The sequence below is a fragment of the Myodes glareolus genome, chromosome 7 (assembly GCF_982192425.1).
Source record: "Myodes glareolus chromosome 7, mMyoGla1.1, whole genome shotgun sequence".
NCBI lineage: Eukaryota > Metazoa > Chordata > Mammalia > Rodentia > Cricetidae > Myodes > Myodes glareolus.
The window spans coordinates 95,221,312-95,245,866 of record NC_142032.1 but is presented as its reverse complement, the minus strand read 5'-3'; the positions used below and the strand labels follow the sequence as shown (position 1 = coordinate 95,245,866).

Here is a 24,555-nt window from a genome sequence, read left to right as displayed (position 1 = left end):
TTAAAGACGTGCACCATTGCTCCTGGCTAATATTCTAATTTCAGTTTTAAAAAGTCATTGAGACATAGACAGTTCCCACTGAAATCTTAAATTAAATCAGAGACCCAAGAAATAAAACTATAAAATTCTTAGAAGAAAAATAAAAAGCTTTATGACTTAGGATATGGTCATGAATTCTTAGAAATAAAACTAAATGCATAAGCAACAAGACAGACTTCACCACAATCAAAAACTGGCACAGCATCATGATGAAAGAGCAATCTCCAGCATGAAAGAAAACATTTGTAAATCCCATACCTGGCAAGAGACTGGTAGCCAGGCTGCATACTCAACTCTGGCCATTCGATGATAGCAGAAAGACCTAGTTAACAAGTGGACAAGAGTGCCGCACACATCCGTTAACTACAGCTTCCTGTGACCCTCGTGCTTCTGTCCCGATGACTTCGGCTACTACAGGAGCCACATCAGTAGCACCTGGCCTTGTAAGGAGTGTTCTATACATAGCCTAGACAGCAGCACCCTTTCCAGACACACTGTCTTTACAAATGTACCATTCCAGAGTGTTTAAGTGAGGACCTCTTAAATTCTTCCCTTTCATCTGAGAAATTTATATGTAACCCCAGGTATATAAATCAAACACTTACTGATAATAATTTATAAAAAAAACTTTTTAAACAATTCTTTGGCATGTATACATAGTTTTACCATGTACTAAAGATGCACACCAGCACCCACATGAAAAGCTGAGCATGGCAGTACACACCTGTAACCATGCTTTAGGAGTGGAGACCAGAGGACCCCTGGGGCTTGCTGGCCAGCCAACCTAATCAATATCTCCAGGTTCGCTGAGAGAAGACCCTGTCTCCAAGACTAAGATGAAAGCAAAAGAGGATATACCAATGCCAATCTCTCACCGCCACACAAATTCATACATTCATGCGAGCATGTGCACACATGTACACACACACACGCATGGTGGTTTGTTTTTGAGACAGGATCTCACCATGTAACTCTGGCTGTCCTGGAACTCCCTATGTAGACCAGGCTAGCCTCAAATTCACAGAGATCTGCCTCTGCCTCCCAGTGTTTGGATTAACGGCACGTACTACAATTCCCAAAATAATGTTTTTTTTAAACATTTAATGAACAAAGTTTAATTTCAAAACTCATATGTTAGTTTTAAAAAATGAAAGGACACAGTCAGGTGTGGTAGCTCATACTTATAACCCCGGTATGTGGGAGGTTGGAGGACTGTCACAAATTTGAGACTAAGTTCCAGGACTCCGGAGATATTAAATTCCAGCATGGATTCCAGTACTGCAAACTGCATGTCTGGCAGACTTCTTGCATGTGAACCCAGAAGATGGAATTAGAAGTGACTGGATCTCTTTATACCTCTTCCCAATATGGCAACATTGAATGAATCTTTTGTTTCTGCCTTTCATATTAATTTGACTTATGGAAGATGAGAGGCCAAACCTGACTTGTTGAGGCATAGGTATAATCCCAAGTCTAGTAGCAGCATGAGACCCTGACTCAAAAAAGAAAAATTAAAAATAAACCCTATCTTCTCTGTACTCCAAACTCACAGCAGGCTAAAAAAAAAAATAAGGCTTCTTGCCATGAGTTCAAAGACTCAAACTCCACATTTAAAGTTCACCTTTCGTCAAAAAAAACCCTAGATTTGTGCTACAAATAATTGTGGATATATTGCAGAAAACTAAACAGTAAAAATAAAGGACGGTGCCCAAGGTACCACTCCTTTCTTTCCATACTCCCTGTACATTTTCACGCCACACGGGCTGTGTCTCACATGTTCCCTGCCAGGAACATGGAAAGGAAGGACCTGCTTCTGGTCCCAGAGGACTTCACAGTTCTCCGTGATTGTCTCCTAGGAAACCTGACATTCAGGAGGAAGGCACTGGCTCCCCCCTGCCGGGTAGCAGTTTCAGCAGTGAATAGTTCAGCGTGGTTCCATTCAAAATCCGTCCCTGACCAGCATCAGGAGGCCAGCCTTTCTCTCTCTGCCACGAAGCCTACACACACTAGGGCGCATTCTCTCCATCTTTGGATGGAAGCAGTCAAACCCTGAAACAAAATCGTCTGCCAACAACTCAAGGAAACCCCGAAGATGAAAAGTCCCCACCTTACAAATCCCAGAGGGTTTGCTTTGTCTCTTGAATTCCCTCGAGATGCTCTCAGCAATGAGTATCCCTTGGGCATTACATTCTGACTCTCTCTTCATCTGAAGCTTGATTCCCATGAAGCAGGAGGACGCCTGACCCAGAGACTGGGGCAAGACGCGGTGCTCTTGTACTTACCGTCTAGGACTGTCCCGTAAGCCCTGGTAACGTGGCCTAGCTCCCGCATGAAGCCCTGGGAACAGTCCCTACAGAGCAAATGTTGGCATGGTAGAAGCCGAGAGCCCTCATTGCGAAGGTCTCGTCGACACAGAGAGCAAGTCGGTGCCGCAGCCTCCAGGAATACATCTGTAGAGCCGAGTGACTGCCTCGGGAAGCTCACTCCCAGGCCAGGGCCCACGTCTGCACCTGTGTCTGGGGCTTCCGCTTTTCCACTGACATCCTCAGGGGTGAAGCAGCGTGTGCACCGGGCAAGTTCCACTCCCTGCAAGGGAAGCACAAAGCAGAGGGCTTTATTCTTTGGGACAGGAGAAGTTCCTGGATAGATAGAAGAAAAAGCCGCAGAGATCCATGACCCTCAGCCTCAGGCCTGCACTTGAGCCCACAGCATCCAGCATCTTCACTGTGAAAATAAATCCCAGTGGTGTTTGCTACGTTCTGTCTAGCAAGGTTTGATGGACTTCAAAAGTGCCCCGAACTGTCCGGGCCTCTCTCTAGTGCTGGGGCAAGGGTGATCCAAGTCTCCATTTGGAAAAGGAGTTGAAAAATGCCTTAGGTGTCAAATTTACATGCTTATATCAATCCTCACAACTACCCTTGGAAATCGAGACTATGACACGTTTATAAACTAAATCAGAAGGTGCCAGCTGCGGAAAATGAGGCTCTCAGAAGCAGGATAATGCGCAAGACAGTGGCAGAGCTCAGATTCAAACACACGCTGGCCTGATTCTAGACAGCATACTCTGAACTGCTGGAATGCTCTCAGGCTGAAGTCCTTGGGAAGGCTTTTTCATGAATTCTAATAATCTCTTCAATATCTTATTTTTAAATTGGACATATGTGTCTGTGTGTATTTGTAGCTACACATAAGTGCAGTTGTCTGCAAAAGTCAGAAGAGGACAACAGGTTCCCCGAAGTTGGAGTTAGCTAAAATAGCTAAAAGCTGCCTGATGTGGGTGCTGGGAACCAAACCCCAGGTCCTCTGTAAGAGTCATCTCTCCAGCCCTATTTTTTGTTTTAAGGTTTTTGAATTCATTCTATGTGTATAGGTGTTTTGTCTGCATGTATGTCTGGGCACTAGGTGTTTGCCTGGTACCCAAAGAAACCAGAAGATGAAGTCAAATCCCCTGGGACTGAAGTTACAAAGGGTTATGAGCTACCATGTGGGTGTTGGGAAATGAACCCAGGCCTTCTGGAGGAGCAGCCGTGACCTTCACCACTGAGCCATCTCTCTGGCCCTCTAAAAATTGTTTAATTACTATTTCACTCTAATAGTGGTATTTTTAAAGGTATAGCTAAGGTCCAATCTAAGAGTTTAGATTAAACTCTTTTTAGATTTTACTGTTTAGGTACAGTATTGAACTTAAGATCTAGTTCACACCAGTTTTAATTGCCTGAGATTAACAAGGAGTGGTACAGACATGCCAAGCGTGCATTCTTGCCACATGGAGTTTAAATGACACTGTAGGACATTATATTATTGTGTGTTTACCAAATTTAGCCACACAAGTGAGTAGCATGTTTAAACCGCAGTGATAAATTTAGTTTAACAAAGACTACATCCGGATATGAAATTAATATTGCTAATCTGACTGTTTGGGTTTTGTAGGTTTTATCATGTTTGAACACTGCTTGGCTCTATAATCACAGAAGAGTTATGACCAAAATGAACCTGTATCTACTTTTAGATTTGTATTTTAAAAACTATTTCATTCAGTTTGGCTAGGGCTCTACAATTATGCAAGCCTGGATTTCCAAGAACCACATCCACTAAGGAAGAAGGGTACTGGTTGTATAGTCACTAGGGTTTCAGCTTTGTGCCAGGGTTACTGAAGGGCAGAGGCCAAGCAATGTGTTGCAGGATCAAAGCTCCTGCAAGGAGGCCCTGAGAGATCACTATGTGAAGCTGTAAAGGTGAAGCCGAATTTGCAATGGAAATCCAGAATGTTGGTGATTCCAGAACCCTGGAAGTTTGCCAAGGAAAGTCATAGACACTAAGTAGAGAGGTCTATGTGCTTGCTACAGGTAGGGAGCCTGAGGGATAAAACTACCCAGGTCCTCTGGAATCAAGATGATTCCAGTAGAAGCTCTACATACTGAACATGGAGCTGCAGAACGAGAAATTTGTACTGCTGAACTTCAGCTTTGGTCTGACCTTTTCTTGGTGTGTTCCATTTCTCCCTTTTGGGATGGAAGAGTCTAGTCTGACTCATGTACATTGGAATTATAGAATGTATCTTATATTTATAATGTATTTTATCGAGGCTCGTGTTTAAGGATTTGTCCTGAGTTTTATCAGAGACTTTGCTCTTTGGATTTCTGAATGATGTTGGGACTGTTAAAAACTATGGGAATATTTAGAGATGGAGGAAATGTTGCATTAGGAGATGAAAATGAAATTTTAAATGATGTGTTGAGGACCAAGAGGACAAGGTGTGGAACTGTTGTGGTTAAATTTCGTCACCCACTTGATGAGATATAAAATCACCATGGAAACACATCTCTGTGTTGAGGGTGTTTTCAGAAAAGGTTGGCTGAGAAGAGAAGACTTCCTAAACATGGGTCCAACCATGCCATGGGCTGGGGTCCTGAGCTGAATAAAAGAGAATGTGACCTGAGAATCACCTCTCTGATATGCCACCCATGCACATACTAACCCAGGAAAAAGATTGTGTTAGCATTTTATGAAAAACCTGAACTTGTGAACTCCTAAAAGGGTCCCTTCAGGGTCTACAGGTCACACTTAGGGAAACTGCTGCACCAGACATCACATGTGAACCCTGGACATTCGGGAAGGTGGGCACCATCACCAGTGAGCACTGTACAAGGTGAGAAGAGGAAGATCCACCTTGTTCTTTTCAGCGGGGGGGGGGGGGGGGGCGAAAGGCTCAAAGGCACATCTAAGCAGTAAGCTTCTGATCTGAGAGTGAGAAACATAAGCTGAGTCCCTTCATACCCCTTTCCTCTGCGGCTTTGCCCTGTAACTTGGTCCATGTGCTCCTGACCTGAGAGAGGGAGGGAGACACACTTTTGAAGATTATACTTAAGCCAGGCACACCACATTCCAAGTCTTCCTATGTAAAGTTCTCACCTAAAAGAATTTGTGTCCAGTGTTACCAAATCTTCATTTTTCTTTTTTTCTTTTGATTTTTTGAGACAGGGTTCCTCCATGTAGCCCAGGCTGTCCTGGAACTCACTCTGTAGACTGGGCTGGTCTTTATCTCAGAGATCTACCTGTCTCTGTCTCCCGAGTGCTGGGATTAAAGGCGTGCACACATTGGTAACTGTCACTTTTCAAAACACCAGAATGTAGGTGTTTATCAGTGCTTACAACAGAGGGGATGGCTCAGTGGGTAGAGTCTTTGTTGTGCAAGCACAGAGGCCTAAACTTAAATCTCCAGAACCCACAGAAATGCTGGGCAGAGAGGTCTGGGCCTAGAACCTCCGTGCTGGGAGGCAAAGATGAGCCCATCTCAGAGCTCATTGGCTAACTCAAAAAATGAGGTGGAGAAGCCATTGAGGAAATACACACAGACACACATTCATACAACACACACACAGAAAAACAAAAGTCAGCAGCTACTTCAGTCATCGTCTCTCACTGGAACCTGAACTAATAACATTGTGAAAGGTGGCTCACACCTTTAATTCCAGCACTAAGGAGGTGCAGACAAGAAGGGATCTGACTGGGTGGAGAGGGGAACATAAGGTGGGAGGAGGCAGGAGTTCATTGCATTCAGTCTGAGAACTTGTAGAGACAGGATACCCCATTCAGTCTGAGGATTTCGTAGAGGTGAGAGCCAGTGGCTGGCTGCTCTGCCACTCTATCTTTCAGCCTTCATCCCCTAATATCTGACTCTGGGTTTTTGTTTTGTTTTGGTTTTTTGAGATAGGGTTTCTCTGTAGCTTTGGAGCCTGTCCTGGAACTAGCTCTTGTAGACCAGGCTGGCCTCAAACTCACAGAGATCTAAGGCATGCACCACCACCACCGGTCATGACTCTGGGTTTTTATTATTAAGACCAATCAGACTTGTGCTGCAACTGTTTGCTTGGGTAAATAAGTTCAAATTATCATCCCAGCACAGTGTTTATGTCAGCGGTAAACTGAGTGAGAAACAGTGAGAATGCACACTCTGCCAGACTGCAGAGCACACGTTTTTTGTGTTTGTCCTGGATACAATCCTGTAGTCATAGCCCTAGAGCAAGACTTTGTCATCTTTGCTCACTATTCTAGCTTTCCCTAAGCACCTGGCGTCTATGGAGAGGGTCAGTTCAGAATACACACCCAACCAATACTTGTCAAATGAATGACTGCATGAATAATAGTTATGTTTTCAGTCAAAGCTGAGAAAAACACATTCAAGCAGACCATGCTCTTTCTTCATTAGAATTCAGCTAGTGGAAACAGAGCAGGGCAATGAACCCAGACTTCTGTGTTCACAGTAATTGAACCCTGTGAAATTAAATTAAAACCTAACTAGTTAGCCTCTCTCGTTTGTACAATGATATGAACATCCTCTTCACAGTTTACTGCTGTGGACTTGAACGGGAGGGTTTCCCAGGCTGGCTTCCCGAAAGGCTTGTAGGAGGTATTTGTCAGGTGGGACAATAAGATTTAGAAACAAACACAGTCCCACAAGGGAAAGAGGGGCGACTAGCAATCCGTAATCCTCAAATCGGTTTTTGCTTGGTTTTTGCTTTGTGCTTTAGAAAACACCTGTTAGCCTACGGGTTTCCCCCCAAACTACTTGAGGGGCAAACCAAAGCTCTAACCAAGAAGTTGAAATGGAATTAGAAACCGTACCTACTGCTGGTGCACAAATTGGTACAGTTCATCTGAAAAAACAGCAACATAAGATGAATCTCAAAATGTTCAAACCCTATAACTCAGTAATATCTCTCCTGAGATTTTATTCTAGATAAGTTATTGATCAAAAGAAAAAGTCCATTATACAAAATGTTCAGTGCAGCTTTGTCTCCAGCAAAAAATAGAGTAAGAACCAAAACACAAAAAACAAAATACACAAGAAAATGGCTTAGCACATGCTGAAGGCCAACTCCTCTTCAGCGCTGAAAACCAATCTGAAGAGCTCAGGCAGAAGCTCAATGCTTACCTAGAAGGCTCAAAGCCCCGGGGTCAGCTCTGGCACCATGAGAAATAAGAAGAACAAATCCTCGTTAACTGGGCAATGATAAGAAAACGTCATGGAATTAAAGAAAATGCAGACTACGGAAGGAATAACATAGGACTAAGGGAGACAACTCAGCGGCTAAGAGCACGCTCTGTGAAAGTCTGGGGACCGGAGTTTTGACTCCCTAGCACCCACATACTAATAAAAGCCATAAATGGCCATGCATGGCTATAACTCCAGTGTTGGGAGATGAAGATGGATGAATTCCAGGAGCTCGGTGGTCAGCCAAGTCTAGTCAAAACTTCAAGTTTCAGGTCCAGTAAAAGACCTTGTCTCAAGAGAATAGGGCAGAGAGGTAAACTCTTCTGATGTCCACGTATGTGGTATTCACACCCACACATGCACATACTCCATACATACACACGGATTAACGTTCCTGTGATCACCGGCTCTGCGGTCTGCTATGTTTTTATGTAACCGTGACCTGAAAAGTGACATAAAACTTCCTGAGGCAATAAGATCCAAGATGTCTATACTTTTTTAGAATTCCTTTTCATGTATTTTCCTATTATATACACACTTTATTTAATGTATTTTCCTATTACATATACATTTTAAAACTCCCTACAGAAGCCAGGCGGTGGTGGCGCACACCTTTAATCCCAGCACTCGTGAGACAGAGGCAGGCGGATCTCTGTGAGTTCGAGGCCAGCCTGGTCTACAAGAGCTAGTTGCAGGACAGGCTCCAAAGCAACACAGAGAAACCCTGTCTCAAAACACCAAAAAAAAAAAAAAAAAAAAAAAAAAAGAAGGAGAAGAAGAAGAAGAAGAAGAAGAAGGAAGAAGAAAAGAAAACCAACCTCCCTATAGAATAAATCTGCACTTCCAAATTTTTCTCTACTTCTCACATTTAAAAAAAGTGAAGGACTCTGGAGGCTCTTCTTAGTTTGAATTAATAGTCTCTCTCTCTCTCTCTCTCTCTCTGGGTCTCATGATGTAGCTTTGATTGACCCTGAGGGGATCCACGTCTTTGCCTCCCCAGTACTATGACTAAAGACCTGTGGTGCATGCCAGACCAGTAGTCTCTTTTTAAAATGACAACAAAATATCTTTCCAAATGTCCAATCAAAGATGAAACAAGACAAGGTTTGGGGCTGGAAAGATGCCCCACGCTTAAGAGAGCTGGCTGCTCTTTCAGTTCCTCACTGGGTGGCTCACAACTACCTGGAACTCCAGTTCCAGGGAATCCAACGTCTTCATCTGATCTCAGCAGATACCTGCACATATGTCATACACTCACACAATCATACACACACATAAATAAAGATAGATCTAACAGCCAGGTGGTGGTGGCACATACCTTTAATCCCAGCTCAGGATTTACTCAGGAGGCAGAGGCAGGCGGATCTCTGGATTCGAGGCCAGCCTGGTCTACAAGAGCTAGTTCCAGGACAGGCTCCAAAGCTACAGAGAAACCCTGTCTCGAAACAAACAAAAACAAAACAAATCAAAACAAAACAAAAAGGTGACAACAGATCTGAAGTGTATGTACTTCCAAGAACTGCTGATGTCTGAAATACAAAGCAAAACCAGGAGCCCAGAGAGGTGACAGAGAAAAAGGGGCCACCAGGGCACTCTTTCAGATGACAGTGTGCTTGTGCTTGCTCCCAAGACCACAGGGAGAGAGGTCTGAGGTTCCCCTGCCTCACCAGGTGGCTGCTGTCTGGTGTCATCTCACTTCGCTTCATTTCACAAGTATTTTCTGAGCCCTGACCCTCTGAAGCAGCTCAAATGCCTGCGATGTCACAAGACCATGCTGTACTTCATGGAATTGTCACAAAGGACAGTTCTCATGGGTCACATTTGAGGTCAGGTCCCATCTGCGTGGGGGTTGTGGGGGGGGAGGACGACAACCTAATGCTTTAACATCTGGCTGCTATTCAACTTTGCAGATCCAGAACTGAGCCTTTTCTGTCTTGTCAGAGCTGATGGACCTGAAGAAGCTGACTTTGCTGAAAAAGCACAGGAGCCATGAGTCAACCTTGCGAGGAAGAAAGGGAGCTGCCTAGAAAAGCCACAGCTGGGCAAATGCTGTCTCTACTCTAGAGATCAAGCTATTGCTAAGACTTCTGGGTGAGTACAGAAGCCAACAGTGGGTCCTAGACTCACTCAGGAAAGGGTCTGTTCAGCCAGGTGCCCCGAGGAGAGGATGTAGCTTCTCTATAGCCAGAGGATTGGCAAACTATTCAGAAACAGGATTGTATCTCCAGCCCTTGCCATGACTTGGACCTTGATCCAAGGTCATTCAAGTTCCTTTGCATTCCCTAGACTCTGCCCCGCTTACCTCCATTGACAGGTCCTTTTCCCACTAGGAGTTCTAAGTAATTTGACTCATCACCTGCACACTTAACAGACAGCAGAAGGTCTTTAAGATCTTGTTCCTGACTCTCAAACCCCTCTCTTGCTGGTCACAGGTAGTACATGACTAATGCCTGTGAGATGAAGGGGAGATGAAGGGGAGATGAAGATCATAATGTCGTGAGGTCAGAAAGGGAGGGGTCACTGAGGTAAACACTGGGAATCTAGAGAGAGAAAGGGAAGTTTAGGCCTAGGCCCTGTATCTCACCAACTATATAACTTTGTCTGACAAGTCACACAATTCTTTTGTCTTATGCATAAAATGAAACTATAGTCCTAAATCCTCAGGCCAATACATTTTGTAAATTTCCAAGCACTCTGAAGATGTTGGGGCTAATACCACTGTGGCCCGGAGTGCTACTGGATGTAGCAGAATATTAAGGTAGTTCTTAAGAGTTCAGGGAAAAGCCGGGAGGTGGTGGTGAGTGCCTTTAATCCCAGCACTCCAGGGAAGCAGAGGGAGGCGGATCTCTGTGAGTTCAAAGCCAGCCTGGTCTACAAGAGCTAGTTCCAGGACAAGCTTCAAAGTTACAGAAAAAACTTGTCTTGAAAAACCAAAATAAATAAATTAATAAATAAAAATAAAGAGTTCAAAAAAAGTTGGTCATGCTGGCACATGCTTAAAAATCTCAGAATATGGGAAGTTGAGACTGGAAGATCAAAAGTTTAAGTTTAGGGAAATCATGGCTGGTACCAGAAAACTAGCTACCCAGGGCTAGTGAAGACAGGGGTAGTTGTAAACGTTTGACCTTGTACTCACAGATAAGAATAGTCCTCAGCCCTCTTTTGCATCAGGCAAAGAGAGACCGATATAGGAAACCGCAAACAATCAAAATAGAGTTGTGGAGTCCAGTCCCACTGAATACATCGATAAAACAGCTCCCACTCCTATGGCTCAGGGACCATTGCAGAAGAGGGACGGAGAGCAGAGGCTTTGCTAGGAGAGTGTCTCCCAGGAATGGCAGAAGCTACACCCATGAAGTCTCATCAATAAGGCTGTCTACACAGGAGCTAAATAAGGGCAATAGATGCACTATTATAGCCCAAGTGAGGAAGTTATAGACCACCATGTCTTTTTTTTTTTAAGATTTATTATTTATTATGTATGTAGTGTTCTGCTGCCTATATTCTGCCTGCGGGCCAGAAGAGGGTAACAGGTCTCATTACAGATGTTTGTGAGCCACCATGTGGTTGCTGGGAATTGAACTCAGGACCTCTGAGCTCTTAACCTCTGAGCCATCTCTCCAGCCCCAGCCTATCACGTCTTTTAAGAGTGTAATTCCAAAAGTCAGGAGGCTCAGGCACGCCAGCCTTGGCTACAGAGTAAGACCCTGTCTCAAAACTTGCAAATAAAGATTAATCTTGAGGAAATGGTATAACTAAAACCAAACTGCACAGATTGTAATGGATTAAACATTGAACAAGAGCCAGGTGGTGGTGCATGCCTTTAAATCCAGCATTTGGGAGGCAGAGGCAGGCAGATCTGAGCTCCAGACCAGTCTGGTCTACAAAATGAGTTCCAGCATAGCCAGGGCTACACAGTAAAATGCTGTCTGAAAAAGCAAAGAAACAAAAAGTATATACACACAGAAACAAACCAACAACAATAAAAAAAAAACAAACACTGAACAAAGAAGCTAGCAAATGGACAAGCTTTCCACTGCACGCTCTGGGGAGTTTGGCTGAAGAAAGGAAAAGGGTCCTAACAGAGATAAGGAGGATCTAGGGTATTTTGGCTAGAATATTCTTTAGCGGAACAAGACAAAAAAAATTAACAGATTTAGGGGATTGAATCTTGTGCACACACAGGGCACTTGGAGCACTTTTGAACGCTTAATAAACATACTACACACTAGGAACTCATGGATTTAAAGAGAAAAACAACCAAACAAAAACGGCCAGTCCCTAAACCTTTAGAAGTATTTGGGATCAACTGGGAGACAAATTACTTGGTAATGAAGAGAGTTACGTGCAAGATTGTGTGGTGGTTCAAGGAAACAACTGACAAAACAGGTCCAAGAAGGCCCACACCGGAAATGCTTGCATCAGGAGCACACTGGGCTGGGAACCTCGGATCCCAGTAAGAGCGTATCAGCCGGGTTTTGAAGAAAATTTAAATGTGGTGTTTATACAAAATATTTACAAAATCTAGATTCCTGAAGCACAGCAGGTTGTTCAAACTTGACAGGACGACTATAAAGACAGGACAAGAGGCAAGGAGAAGGGTAGTGCCCACGCAAGTAAGGGCAGAGGCCGTGAAAGCAGGTTCACAACGGCCGGGAGTCAGCAAACAACAAAACCGTAACAGAACAGGGTGATCTGAACGCTCCGCCTGCTGGATTAGCTCCGGGACGCCGGCGCCGGCAGGAAACCCCGCCCTCCTACACGGAAAGCAAGCAGCTGGCGGGCGCCGGAAGCCGGTGACGGCGCAGCCCCGCCCAAGGCCAGCCTCCTGGCCGGATATGATGCAATCGTCCCGCCCCCACACTTGCTACCTCGCGATACTTCGCGAGTTCCTCCCTCTTTCCTTTCTGCCACCGCCATGGTAGGTCTTCCTTTCTTGGCCTCCGTGTCTTCGCGGCTGTTCGGAGCTCCTCTTCTCTACATCTCAGCTGCTTACCCTGATCTTAGTGGGTCTCCGTGGCTACGCGTAGCCTGCTGGGCGGGGGATGGCACGCATGGGTCTGGGGCGAGGAGCCTGGGGCCGCGTGTTCCAGCCGGGGCTCGGATCCCTGAGACACGCGGGCTTGGGCGTCCGGGCCGGCCCCGTCGGTAACTTCAACCTTGCTGAGTACTCCAGAAGGCAAGTCCTTGCTAGCAGGCATATTTCAGGCAGCAAGCGTTACCCACCCCTGCCTACCCTTTTCTTAGGCCTAATCACTTTGCTGTTTTTCCCATATAGCCATCCAGACTGAGGAAGACCCGGAAACTCCGGGGCCACGTGAGCCACGGCCATGGCCGCATCGGTAAGTGTGGGCCTCTTTCGTGGTAGACCTTTGGGGCTGTGTTTCGGATGTTTACTGAAAGATTGAACAACTTAGCCGCGAGTAGAGGAAAACGTATTTGTTGCCAGTCGGGTTGAACCGCAGTTTGCCTACTTAGACTTTCTAGTGTAATTTAAGATAATTTTATATTGGTAGTGTTGTGAAAGTTAAGCACAGCGCTGTGATGTGGAAAGTCGAAAAAGTGACCGTCTAGAGAAGGCTGATAGCCATGTAGCTTTGCATGTTTGCAGGTAAACATCGCAAGCATCCAGGAGGACGCGGGAACGCTGGAGGCATGCATCATCATAGGATCAATTTCGACAAATAGTGAGTGTTTCTTGGAGGTCGTTTTTAACAGACAGCGGCGGCTTTGGAGGTAGGGACAGAGAGGGTAACCTAGAACCTTCTGTACTTAGGTTACTGCTAGCTTTAGCAATTTGGAGTATCTGAGAGAACCTGCCCGAGGCTAGAGTCACGCTCAGGTATTGATTGTTGCCTTAGTGTGCTAGAGTCCTCGAAGAATAACTGCTGACCTTATTCACTGGCTGTGGTCTTTCTGACACGGTCAGTCACCAGGTTAGTGACACGCATAAGAGTGGAGGTTCGGTTGGCATTTTATCCAGCCATTAGAGGATGGCGTTTAGGGATCCGCTTGAAAGGGGTGCTAGTGAGTGACCTGACTTTCAGCTACTGAAGATCTAGTTAAGTGTGTTTCGAGTTTCTGCTGTGTCAAAGTTTACGACGGTGAAAAGGAAGAGAACCTCAAAGATGAGCTTGCGGGGAGGGAGGCAGGCTCTGAAGGTGCTTGCCTTTCTCTTCCCAGTCATCCAGGTTACTTCGGGAAAGTTGGTATGAGGCATTACCACTTAAAGAGGAACCAGAGCTTCTGCCCGACTGTCAACCTGGATAAACTGTGGACGCTGGTCAGTGAGCAGACCCGGGTTAACGCAGCCAAGAACAAGACTGGAGTTGCTCCCATCATTGACGTCGTGCGATCGGTGAGTGAATTGACTTGCCCCTTATCCTTAAGGGAACTTGTAATTTTATCCTCTTTATCTCCTCTGGAGCCAAACCTATATATATTTGGCATTGCCGATTAGAGAACCCTCATTTTAGTAGAATTGTTGGAGGTAATTAAATTGGTTCCAATGGGCACTTGTCCCCCTCTCTTTGGCCCTTACATGTGGAGAGCTCAGAGAACACATTCATCAAGTATTTGCTTTCATTTCAAACAAATATTAGCGATCCTTTCAGTAAATAAGCTTTCTCATTTTTATGCTGATTCTAACAGGTTTGGTTTTAGCATGAGCACATAATTGGTTCTTAATGGTCAGTTGGTAAGGCACAGGTTAAAGCCCCAGTGTTCATTCAAGGCCCTGTATAGAGAAGAGTGCTCTTCCCCCATCACAGCTTAAGTGCAGAGACCCACATCATAGGTGTGTAGCCATAGTTCCATTCCCAGCCTATTTAGTGGAGGTAGCTGGGGAGTTGTGTGTTTAGCCGAGACTAGAGTCACATCCCGACATGGTGGTTGTCCTGGTGTGCTAGAGTTCTCGAAGAGAATCTGCTGGTCTTGATTCACTGGTAGGGGTCTTCAGTGTCCCTGTTAGTGCCCAGATCAGAAACATGTCCTACCTGAGGCCACCCATGGTAGTGCATGCTTTAATCCCAGCACTATGAATGTGTTGGTGGATCTCTGAGGTCCTATCTACATTTGAGTTCCAAGCCAACCAAGGTTACACAGTGAGACTGTCTCAAAAAGGAGAACAAGTCCTACCTACATCTTGGGGTGTTAAGCATCTGTTGTAGTGTATTAAGAATATTTTTTCTCTTATAGGGCTACTACAAAGTTCTGGGCAAGGGAAAGCTCCCTAAGCAGCCTGTCATCGTGAAAGCCAAATTTTTCAGCAGAAGAGCTGAAGAGAAGATAAAGGGTGTTGGAGGTGCCTGTGTTCTGGTGGCTTGAAGCCATTCAGGGAGGACAATTAAATGCTATTTTCCAAGTGGTCTGAGTGTAGGTTTGGTTTCATTTCTATGCATACTTGTCAGTATACTGGGACCTGTCTAATAGGTCCTAGGAAGATGTGAGGTATGAATTTCATACAGTCAGTGTGGTCATCTCAGTGTGTGCCTGTGTGTGTGTACATGTGTGCCCTAGTGGCTTAGATTCCAGCAGTCATAAATTCATATGTTCCTATGTATATATAGTACATGGGCCTTGCGATTCAAGAAACTGGTAAACACCATTACTTTTAGCTGAAAATGTATCATGAAAATTCTAACAACCTGGCAACACATGCCTTATTAATCCTAGCTTTCTGGAAGCAGGGTATGTGGGTCTTGGATTTGAGGCCAGCCTGCTCTGTACAATATGGCCACATAATGAAATGGTTTGACTCAAAAGTATTTTGGGGGGCCAGAAGTCAGGTTGGGTTACTTTTCAGAAAATGTGAAATTCTGTCTAGATTCCTACCAAAAAGTTTACTGACATTTTTGTAGGTTTCCTATAATTGGAGTGGGGCCAAGAAAAGAGGGTGGAAAAGAAGAGTGAGTGAATTCAGGTCTCATATGAAATGGTATGGAATTGATTACTGATTTGGGAGTGGTGCTGACAGTGAAATGGAAATGGATTGCTGGTGCTCTTACCAACTGATATTAACTACCTGCAAGTATGAAATTCCTTTAGTTTTTAGTGCCTGTGGTTCCATGCTTTTGCGTGCACCCAATTGCTAAAAGGACTAAAAGCTGGTAATTCAGTCAAAATGAATGCAATTTCAATATTGATTTTAACATTTACACTACACAGTTTAGTGTTCATGAAGTTGTATGGTCTGTTTTATGAAATGGTGAGCAGGCATAAATGGCAAAAAAGCATCAAGAACTTAGCACAGCCTAAGCTTTTCAGCTTGTTGGCACACCTCTGACCACAGCTGGGAATTGGCGCTGCTGTTCATAATTTCTTGGGATATGTGCATAGGCTGCAGCTCTCAACCTGACTTGAAGTTGACACAGCTCTCATTGGCATGTCTCATTACCTAATGCTGGGGTCTGAGTCAGGCCTTCCTTTTGGGAAATGTTTGCAGTATAGTTTGTAGAACACTGTCAGAGCTAGCCAAATTTTAAAGCACATGTACCTTCCTATTGAATACTGGTCTCTAAGCCATCCAGGCTGGAGATGTGTTCCTTCCACAGAGGCAGGATCCAGAGCTCAAGCCTCATCCTTGTCTTAACCACTGCAGCACTTTCTGCCAATTCCTTAGGAAGTGTCATGGGTGCCTTTTTACTCCCCAAAGATGAGAGCTTTTGTTAAAACTGTATTTGTAAAACTTGAAATGTTAAACTAACCAAAGGGTTCTCTTAGTTCACAGGAAATTCATTTAAGTTTTTGAGTACGAAACCACTATGACTGACATAAAATTGCAATAGTCTAATGTCACCCCTAGTACTGACTACAGACACAGTGGTGTATATGATGGGTATGCCTGTGTGCAGGTGGAAATCAGGACAATTTTGTAGTCTTGTACACTTGTACATGGATTCCTAGAATTGAACTTGTTAGGATTGCATAGCAAGAGCTTTTACCTGCTGGCCAATGTGGCCAGCCTGTCTTTTCTTCACTTTAAGTCACACTAGTTGTGAAAGTCACTTGAGGGTACAAAGTAGACATACATGAAAGAATACTTTTTTCCCAACAAATTTGGCAGCTGTGATAATTCTACCCCAAATTCCATAGATCATTGTGGAACAAAGTTTGAATACTGTTTGCTAAAATTCTCCAAAAAGCAACAGGGTAGCTTCAAAATTATAAAAAAGTAAACAATAGGTTAAACAGGAACAATGATTTTTTTAAAAGATACATTTGTTATGTATATAGTGGTGTGCCTGCAGGCCAGAAGAGGGCATCAGATCTCATAGATGGTTGTGAGCCACCATGTTGCTGGGAATTTGTTAAAGCCATGAAGGTCTTCAAAAGCTTACCTGGTTGGTGGCTTGAGTTCCATGGCCTGGCTTTCCACAAGTTCTTAGTCTGAAAATATACTGGAAGCTGCTCTGAAACATTGTATTCTTAGCAGTGAGGGGCCATAAGCATTGGTAGAAAGGTCACTTGGGAGGCAGTTCAAAGCCAGCCTGGTCTACGAGAGCTAGTTCCAGGACAGACTGCAAAACTACAGAGAAAAAATTTAGTGAAGATCATAAGATTTGAAGTAATGCAAGGGAGAGAGCAGGTAAAACTAGAATTTCCGACTGCAATATTTAAAAAGCCAAATTCCACCTTTTTTTCATTTTCATTTAAGTTTCTGCGAAATTCGGAATCCTAGGAATGCAAGGATCACTCTCACTAAGTTAGACTTTGATCTGTTGTGTATATTTTGATTGCATTCTGACGCTCCCCAATTCTGCCAGTAAAATTTGCTTTGAACCCAAGGGTGGAGGTAGTTGCGAGCTGACCAAAATTAGCCATAGAAGTTTTTGAGCACAGACAGTACGGCAGGGCTTCAAGAGGGTCCCTTGTCTTTTTGGATGGAGGGACCATGGCAGGGGTGTTGTCACTTGTCGCTTGCACACTGCTTCTCAGATCATTCAGATTCTTACCCTGATACCTGATTCCCTAAGTTAACAAGTAGATAAACGCCTCATTGATCCTCAAAAAAAACCCAAAAAACCCAGAATGCTACAAGTAACTAACGGTGAGACTACTGCATTTTAGAAGCTGACATACATTGTAGGAGACAGACAACCAAGGGCCTCTTCCCAAAGCCCAGTTTTGATCTTCAGATGGTCTCATGTAGCCCAGACTAGCCTATAATTCATTATGCACCCAAGAATTATTCTCAGGTTTATGTCCGTGTGCCTGGCTAGCCAAGAGCCTTAATGCAATAAAGACAGCTGTGGTGGTGTGTGGTTATGATTAAGGGTTTTGAAATGAACAAGTTCTTCCACCATTCATGGAAAAAAGCCAGGTGTGATGGTAAATGCTTCTAATCCCAGGACTGGGAAGGTAGAGACAAGGAGGATGCATTGGGCTCACTGATCCACCAGCCTTGACGAATCAGCAAGCTTCAGGTTCAGTAACTTGTTAATTTCAAAACCCTTAATGACATCTATTCAGTAGGATCTGTGGCATAGTATTTATTTATGTAACCATCACATTTCACAGTAATTCTATAGGTGTTAGGTATGTAGCTTCATTGTTAACAATTTTTTTTATTACAGTAAGATACTTATATAGGTCATGTTAGCTGAGTTTGGTGTTGTGATAGTAATATTGCTGTTAAGAGCTGGGCAGTGGTAGCAAGTTTGAGACCAGCCTGGTCTATAGAGCAAGTTCCAGGACAACTGGAACTATTACACAGATAAACTCTTGTTGGGGAGGGGGATTTGACCTGATAGATCTGATAGGATTGAGAATCCTTGAATTCCAGATTGTGTGAAAGCAGAGCCTGGAAAGCCTTCAATTTTCACCAACCCCTCACAACACCAGGCTTGCTGCAACATGGGGGGTTTTGAATTAAGGTGAGTGCCGAGCGGTGGTGGCGCACGCCTTTAATCCCAGCATTTGGGAGGCAGAGGCAGGCGGATCTCCGAGTTCAGGACAGGCTCCAAAGTCCAAGAGAAAACATGTCTCAAAAAATTAAGATGAGTGCTTCAGCTCTAAGTTATGCTTTGTCAACAGGTATGTCTGGAGCCCTTGGAAACCAGAAGTGCACTGGATCCTCTGGAGTTAGAGATCCTTGTGGGTACTGGGAATTGAACCACAATCTTCTGAAGAACAGCCAGTGCTCTTACCTACTGAGCCATTGCTCCAGCATCAAAAAATAGATAACAGCTTCAAAACTTAGGAAAAGTTTACACTTTCAGTTTGCAGTCTGATTCTATGTCTGGAGGTTCTTTGGGCACAGATCAAAGAAGGAGGAAGTATGAATGGGGGCAGGGAGACAAAGCAAAAGCACATTTGGGGAACTGGTTGTTTTTCCTAAGGAGTTTACTTGGTCAGGAATCCCAGGCTGAGCTAACTGCTGAGAGCTGGAGGTGACTGCGCCCAACTCAGAATTTTCTTGTTATATGCTCTTGGCCTCATTTGGAAACCCACAATCCTTCCCCTTTTTTCTTGATAAAAAGCCAACTATGTAGGAGGCTTTTCCAGAAGATAATTTTGCCTTCCCAGAAGACAAGTCCTCTACATATTTTCTGAAGCAAGTAGCAGGCATAATCCATGGACAGGCAGGGGCCTTGCACAGCATCAGTGAAAAAGGATGAGGATGGGAAGAAACCCAGGATGGGGGATTATCTAGTTAAACAGGTTAGGATGTGAGAACAGGAAATGTTACAGTTAACATCCTCCCAAACCCAGTATCCCTTACCTCAGGAGTTTCCAAGGTCTATTCTACAAAGGCCTTCATGGGTAGGAAACCTAAGTAAAGCCGCTCTGTTCCCTTCCTCTTCCCTAGAGTGCAGCTGAACTTTCTGTGTACACGCTGATTCTAAGGGGAGAAACTTCAGAATGACTTGGAGTCATTGGCAGTGGGTGAGGGTTAAGTCTGCTCAGTGTTAATGGTACTTGGACTGCAGTCCACTGAAGTCAGGCTACCTAATAATGTCACTTAATTTTGATCCTTACGGGCAAAGAATATTCTTTCCATCATTGGAAACACCCAAATGAGCAGTGGGCTGCCAGAGAAGGAAGCTGAAGGAGGACAGTAACAGGTGTCTTCTACTTGGAGAACTCGTGTTCAGGGATGGCCAGCAGCCCACATGAAATTAACCCCTTTACTAACTGCCCAGCTACCTGAAGGACACTTTCATCCAGATTTAGTTTTTGGAGAGAATTCTAGATAATGAAACCAGAAAACACATGGGACTCAGCACACATGAACGCACAGTTTATTGAGAACATCTGTGGATGACGGAAGGAGGAATGCCCTGTACCGCATCATGGCCACCACTGACTGGGAGCTGCACTCCAATGACTCACGGACCATGTCAGAGGGTGGAAGGAACAAGAGAGGACCAGGCCCAAGTACCTGGCTCTACATTGCAAGTAGGGGCAGAGTGGTCCTTGCCTTTCAGAAACAGAGGCTTGGGGATAGGGAACTACTAAGAAGAAAATAGAAACTCTAGAATTTAAAAACAATAAACAGTCTTGTACATAATTAAGACAGCACCTGCTCTCCAGGGCCCGAGACTGGCAGCAGGGATCTCAGGCAGGCAGGCCAGAAGCCTTCAGGAAACATCAGTGGTTTGGCTGAGACAGTCAGCTGCACATAATTGGCCAGTCACCAGCACCCAGCAAGACTCCATCCATGCTCAGGCAAGGCAGGAAAGCACCCGGCCCTTTGGGAATATACAAATATTTACCAGATTCTCTTTGCTTGTTACAAAAACAGTTACAAAAGCTTACAGCAGATTATTTACAAACAGTATCCTGGATATGGTGAAGGCAGAGGTGGACTGGCTTGGAGGTGGGGTCTGTAGGGGCAGAGTGGCCACAGCAGCCTACAGGGTCCCAGACTAGGTCCTCTCCCCAGGCTCTGCATACACTAGACTCTGCAATGGGAACGGTATTTAATTCTTCTTGTGGAGGAACTTCATCTTGTTGCCTGTGGGCCAGAGAGGGCAAAGGTGAGGATGTTTCATGGTACCCTTTCAACTTCCATGCTTTTACCTTGCCTCCCTTCCTCTCCTTGCAGAGCTACTTAGACAGACTGGGGTGACAGCTCTGGTGGTAAGGCAGGGAAAACACTAGGACACTGAGTCAGTCACTGTGTGACTTTAAGCAAAACCTGAATCTCTGGCTTTGGTTTCCTTTTTAAAAGATCTGCTACGGTTCTGATATCACACTGGCTGAGCTCCCTGAAGGACTGGGGCTTTGCAGAACTGGCACTCTGACATTACAAGAACAAAGATGACTATCACTCATAGCTCCCATTTGAATAAAAAGAAGGAATATACTAAAAAAAAAACTGACTTAACGGGTGCGTAGATTTACAGTATTTTATGGGACAACTCCCCTTAACCATCTCCATCAGTAACAAGTAACTTACCCAAGCCACGGAGAAACTTGTTCATCCCGCTCTGCTCAGTGTCGGGGAGCTCTTCTAGATACTGCTCCACTCGCTGCTCAAAGAGGCCTGAGACAGATGAACAGCAGATAGAGGGAAAGAAAGAACAATGGAGACATGAATGTATGATGAACCACGCAGTGCAGGTGCAAAAGGGAAAAGGCAAACATCTAGTCTAATAGTTGGTGGGAGCATTGTATGCGAACCCTGACTGGGTCATTACAGTGACTCCTAGTGACACATCTCACAGGTGTTCACTGCTGAGAGCAAGTCTTCACAGCCTGACTACCCCTGCCGCCCATGCCTGATAAGCACTGCAGTGAGGCTGCTCTGTGCTTCAGGATGTCCCTGTGTGGAGACCTCTACTTCCTTTTAGGTTGATCCACCATGCTATCCCAAAAAGCTTTGTTCAGCTAAATAGTTAACAGGAGTGTGTGTGAGAAGAACAACAAGTTAGATGTAAAGCTCTTGATGATGTAAAGACCCAGTGTGCCAGTATGATATTCAGAGGCAGGATAACAGCAATCCAAGGCAGATGGCCCAGTCTTTTCCAAGGGACTTCCCAACTCCTGGGTCCTCAGAAGCCCCCAGACTGCTCAGTCTGGTCCCTTTCCGGGAATAAGTACGGGAAGACAGGATGGGCCACCAATGCCTGCTACTGGAGATGCGTTCCCACTGGTATGTCTTGTGCTGTGTTTTGTTTGCCTTTTTGTTATTGTTTTGCTTTTATTGTTTTATTTGAGACAGGGACTTACTATGTAGATCTTGGCTGACCTCCAACTCAGAAATCTGTCTGTCTCTGCCTCTAAAGTGCTGGGATTAAACACCTGTGCCAATGCCTGCCCTTTTTCTTTTCCTTTTGAGATGCTGCACGCAGCCCACACTGGTCCTAAACTCAATTCATACCTGAAGAGGACCTTGAACTCTTGCCTCCACCTCCCAAGTACTAGGATTCCAGACATGGCTACCACATGTCTTGTAAAGGTTTACTGGGACAAAAAGTACAGAGCTCCAAGCCATTGTAGTATTACGCATCTGTAACCCCCAAACAGGAGAGCCTGAGAAGAAAAGATTCCCTAGGGTTCAAGGCCAGCCAGGTTACAGCCAGGGTCCTTTCTCAAAAACAACAACAATAACAAAATAGACAGCGGTGGTGCACTTTTAATCCCAGCACTCGCGAGGCAGAGGTAGGCAGATCTGAGTTCCAGGACAGCCAGAGCTATACAGAGAAACCCTGTCTCAAAAAACCAAATTAATAAATAAGAACTAATATACAAGTTTCTATTAGAAGAAAAGGGCATTTAAGAGGTCTGGCCATGGATGCCCTGCAAGGCCTAGTTATACTGAATTCTGAAACAGGCCTACCACATCCCATCCCAGTCTGTATGGCCTTACCCTTTGCCCGGCACTTTCTTAGCTCCCTATCTTGGATGAAGCCAGCAAACATCTGAGACTCCATAAAAACCTCAAGAAAACGGCGGATGCTTTTGGAGGCCACAGACTTGCGGAAGGCCTCTCGCTGAAAGGCCCTTTCCCCCTTCTCACTGTGTGTCAGGAAGAGGGAGTAGTGCCCCACAGTCTCCACAAAGAACCGGATAAACACTTCCGACACCAGTCCATTGAGGGTATTACATTCTAGAAAAGAAAAGAAAAATCACTGATATTTAGTTCAAGAGCCTAAAAGACCATCTCTGATCTCCTTTAGTCTCCTCCCAACAAACTCTAGCGAACACACACACTGTCCTTAGACCATCTTTGTGCTCAAGGGCTGTTTTACCTCATGGGCTCATGAGCTCCTGGAGGTCAGAAACTGCTCTAAACATAGAAGTTGACAAATACAGGGACTGGAGAGATAGCTCAGAGGTTAATAACACTGGTTTGCTCTTCCAGAGGTCCTGAGTTCAATTCCCAGCAACCACATGGTGGCTCACAACCATCTATAATGAGATCTGGTGCCCTCTTAGGGCCTGCAGGCATACATGCAGGCAGAACACTGTATATATAATAAATAAATAATCCTTAAAAAAAAAAGTTGACAAATACTTCCTGGAAACTGGAGACCAAATCACTACCTTTTCCACATCTCTCACAAATGAGGAAGGTCCCTACAACTCCTGCAATGGCTTGAAACAAGGCCTAAGAAAACTGATTCATTTCCTGTCAGCAAGAAGTCTGTAGTGTTATGTCTTGGGGCAGAAAAGGCACTAGGCCTAATTAGAGGGACCCAGTTCTTACACCTAAGCTTCAAAGGCCAGAAAGAAGCCAGTGCATAGTATAGGGGCCCAGGCCTGTGAAGCCCAGACTCAGAACAGAAGGGTTCTGCCTTCACCATCATCGGAGTCACTGTCAGAATCCTGGGAGATCAGTTCGTTCTTCCTCTCCAGAGCCTGCTCCAGAGCAGCTTGTAACTTCCTAGGTAACAAGGTGTCTTCATCATCCATCTGCAGAAGGAAGACAGCAAGGATGACCACAACTCACACTGATGAGCACTGACTGTGTGTTAGGTCCTGACCCAAAGCTCAGAAAGGTAACCTCACTTCTAGTAGGACTGACATTATTGTCATCTCCATTTTAGGAAGAGGGCACTGAAGCATAGAAATCTTCACACAGTTTAAAGGGCAGCCAATTCACTGCTCACTGTGGCTTGGACCAACCACAAATTTCTACTCCATCTCCCTGATTCTTCTACTCTGTCCCAGGTGGGAAGTAAAGTGAACTTGGAGCAGGAATTGCCCTAGCCTGTGTCCCAGGTCTGAGCCTGGGCTGCTGTTCCCTACTCTCTATTCTGGTGAAGTGGCTGTATTTTGGTGCTTTACACCCGGCAGTCCTAAGTTCTGTCAGTCGAGTGTCATAAACTGTTCCCAGAGGGGACATGGTAGGTTATGTTCCTTTGTGAAGAGCAAAGAAGATTCTACGACTAACAAAGGTTTTTTGCAGCAGACAATGACTGTAAACCTTTATATTACAAAGCACATTTCTGTAGTGTTTATACTCTCCAGAATATCTCTAGAGATGGTATCTGATAAAAGCACTGGCTCAGAGAAATTTGGAGACCTGTTTTCTATTTCTAGATCATGTGCTCAAACATACAGACCCTATCTCAAAATAAAAGTTCACGTGACCACAAAACCTACAGGTGAGTCTTTGAACTTTCAGGTCCTAAACTTTGCACATTGCTATCCAGAAAAGCTGGGTGTGGTGATATATACCTGTAATCCTAACACTCAAGAGGAGAACCATCACCAATTCGAGAACAGTCAGAGTTGCATAGTGAAAAACCAACAAAAACTAGAAAGACAGATCCCACTGAGGTTAAATCTCCACCCCATCTATTCTGTAAGTTTGAAATCAAAGCTCAAAAAGCAGGTTGGCTGGTGACTGAGTGTTTAGTACCTGTGTGCCTGCCTGCACTACAGAAGATCCAGGTTCTGCAGTGTGCTGCTCTTACCTGTCGGATGAATCGGTCAGATCCCAGATTCACCATCAGTGCCTGAGAAAGAGTCAGAGGTAGTGGGTCAGGGACTGGGTCTTGTAATGCCCTTTGCCAGGCCTCCAGACCTCCCAGGTTCCCGGAGACAGACGACAGGAAAGAATCAGCCAG

The 24,555-nt window shown here is 44.8% G+C and overlaps 3 protein-coding genes and 2 non-coding genes across 11 annotated transcripts in view; 3 read left to right on the top strand and 2 right to left on the bottom strand.

Moving 5' to 3' along the window:
• The window catches only part of Trim66 (tripartite motif containing 66), a 59,634-nt gene extending 49,674 nt beyond the window's left edge, over positions 1-9,960 (bottom strand). Inside the window, exons 1-2 of the mRNA XM_087908574.1 lie at positions 9,837-9,960; positions 2,322-2,625 (exon numbers count right to left, since the gene is read on the bottom strand). Coding sequence (XP_087764700.1) covers positions 2,322-2,625; positions 9,837-9,842 — 310 coding nt within the window. The 5' untranslated portion in view covers positions 9,843-9,960. The remainder of the gene's footprint in view (positions 1-2,321; positions 2,626-9,836) is intronic.
• A 65-nt stretch (positions 9,961-10,025) lies between these two features.
• Rpl27a (ribosomal protein L27a) lies at positions 10,026-14,901 on the top strand. The gene is made up of 7 exons (XM_087907716.1): positions 10,026-10,030; positions 12,099-12,150; positions 12,255-12,455; positions 12,813-12,876; positions 13,146-13,221; positions 13,718-13,892; positions 14,732-14,901. Exons 1-7 carry the CDS (start codon positions 10,026-10,028, stop codon positions 14,858-14,860), a joined length of 702 nt encoding a protein of 233 aa, XP_087763842.1. The 3' UTR covers positions 14,861-14,901.
• LOC125417240 (small nucleolar RNA SNORA3/SNORA45 family) lies at positions 13,354-13,483 on the top strand. Its single transcript, XR_007237090.1, has one exon. It is a non-coding gene; the product is annotated as a small nucleolar RNA SNORA3/SNORA45 family (small nucleolar RNA).
• LOC125417239 (small nucleolar RNA SNORA3/SNORA45 family) lies at positions 14,394-14,524 on the top strand. Its single transcript, XR_007237089.1, has one exon. It is a non-coding gene; the product is annotated as a small nucleolar RNA SNORA3/SNORA45 family (small nucleolar RNA).
• Positions 14,902-19,754: 4,853 nt separating the features above from the next.
• Positions 19,755-24,555, bottom strand: part of Dennd2b (DENN domain containing 2B) — a 190,146-nt gene continuing 185,345 nt past the window's right edge. For all 7 annotated transcript variants that reach the window (XM_048460601.3, XM_048460604.3, XM_048460607.3 and 4 more), the window contains 5 exons: positions 24,403-24,444; positions 23,284-23,395; positions 22,350-22,589; positions 20,937-21,023; positions 19,755-20,492 (listed from right to left, as the gene is read on the bottom strand). In XM_048460601.3, the coding sequence (XP_048316558.3) occupies positions 20,458-20,492; positions 20,937-21,023; positions 22,350-22,589; positions 23,284-23,395; positions 24,403-24,444 (516 nt within the window). In that variant the 3' untranslated portion in view covers positions 19,755-20,457. The remainder of the gene's footprint in view (positions 20,493-20,936; positions 21,024-22,349; positions 22,590-23,283; positions 23,396-24,402; positions 24,445-24,555) is intronic.

Excerpts from the sequence above, each read along its gene's own strand:
- Rpl27a (XM_087907716.1), top strand. Across the intron at positions 12,456-12,812 it reads TCCTTTCTGCCACCGCCATG|CCATCCAGACTGAGGAAGAC; the intron begins GTAGGTCTTCCT and ends TTTCCCATATAG. Across the intron at positions 13,893-14,731 it reads TCATTGACGTCGTGCGATCG|GGCTACTACAAAGTTCTGGG; the intron begins GTGAGTGAATTG and ends TTTCTCTTATAG.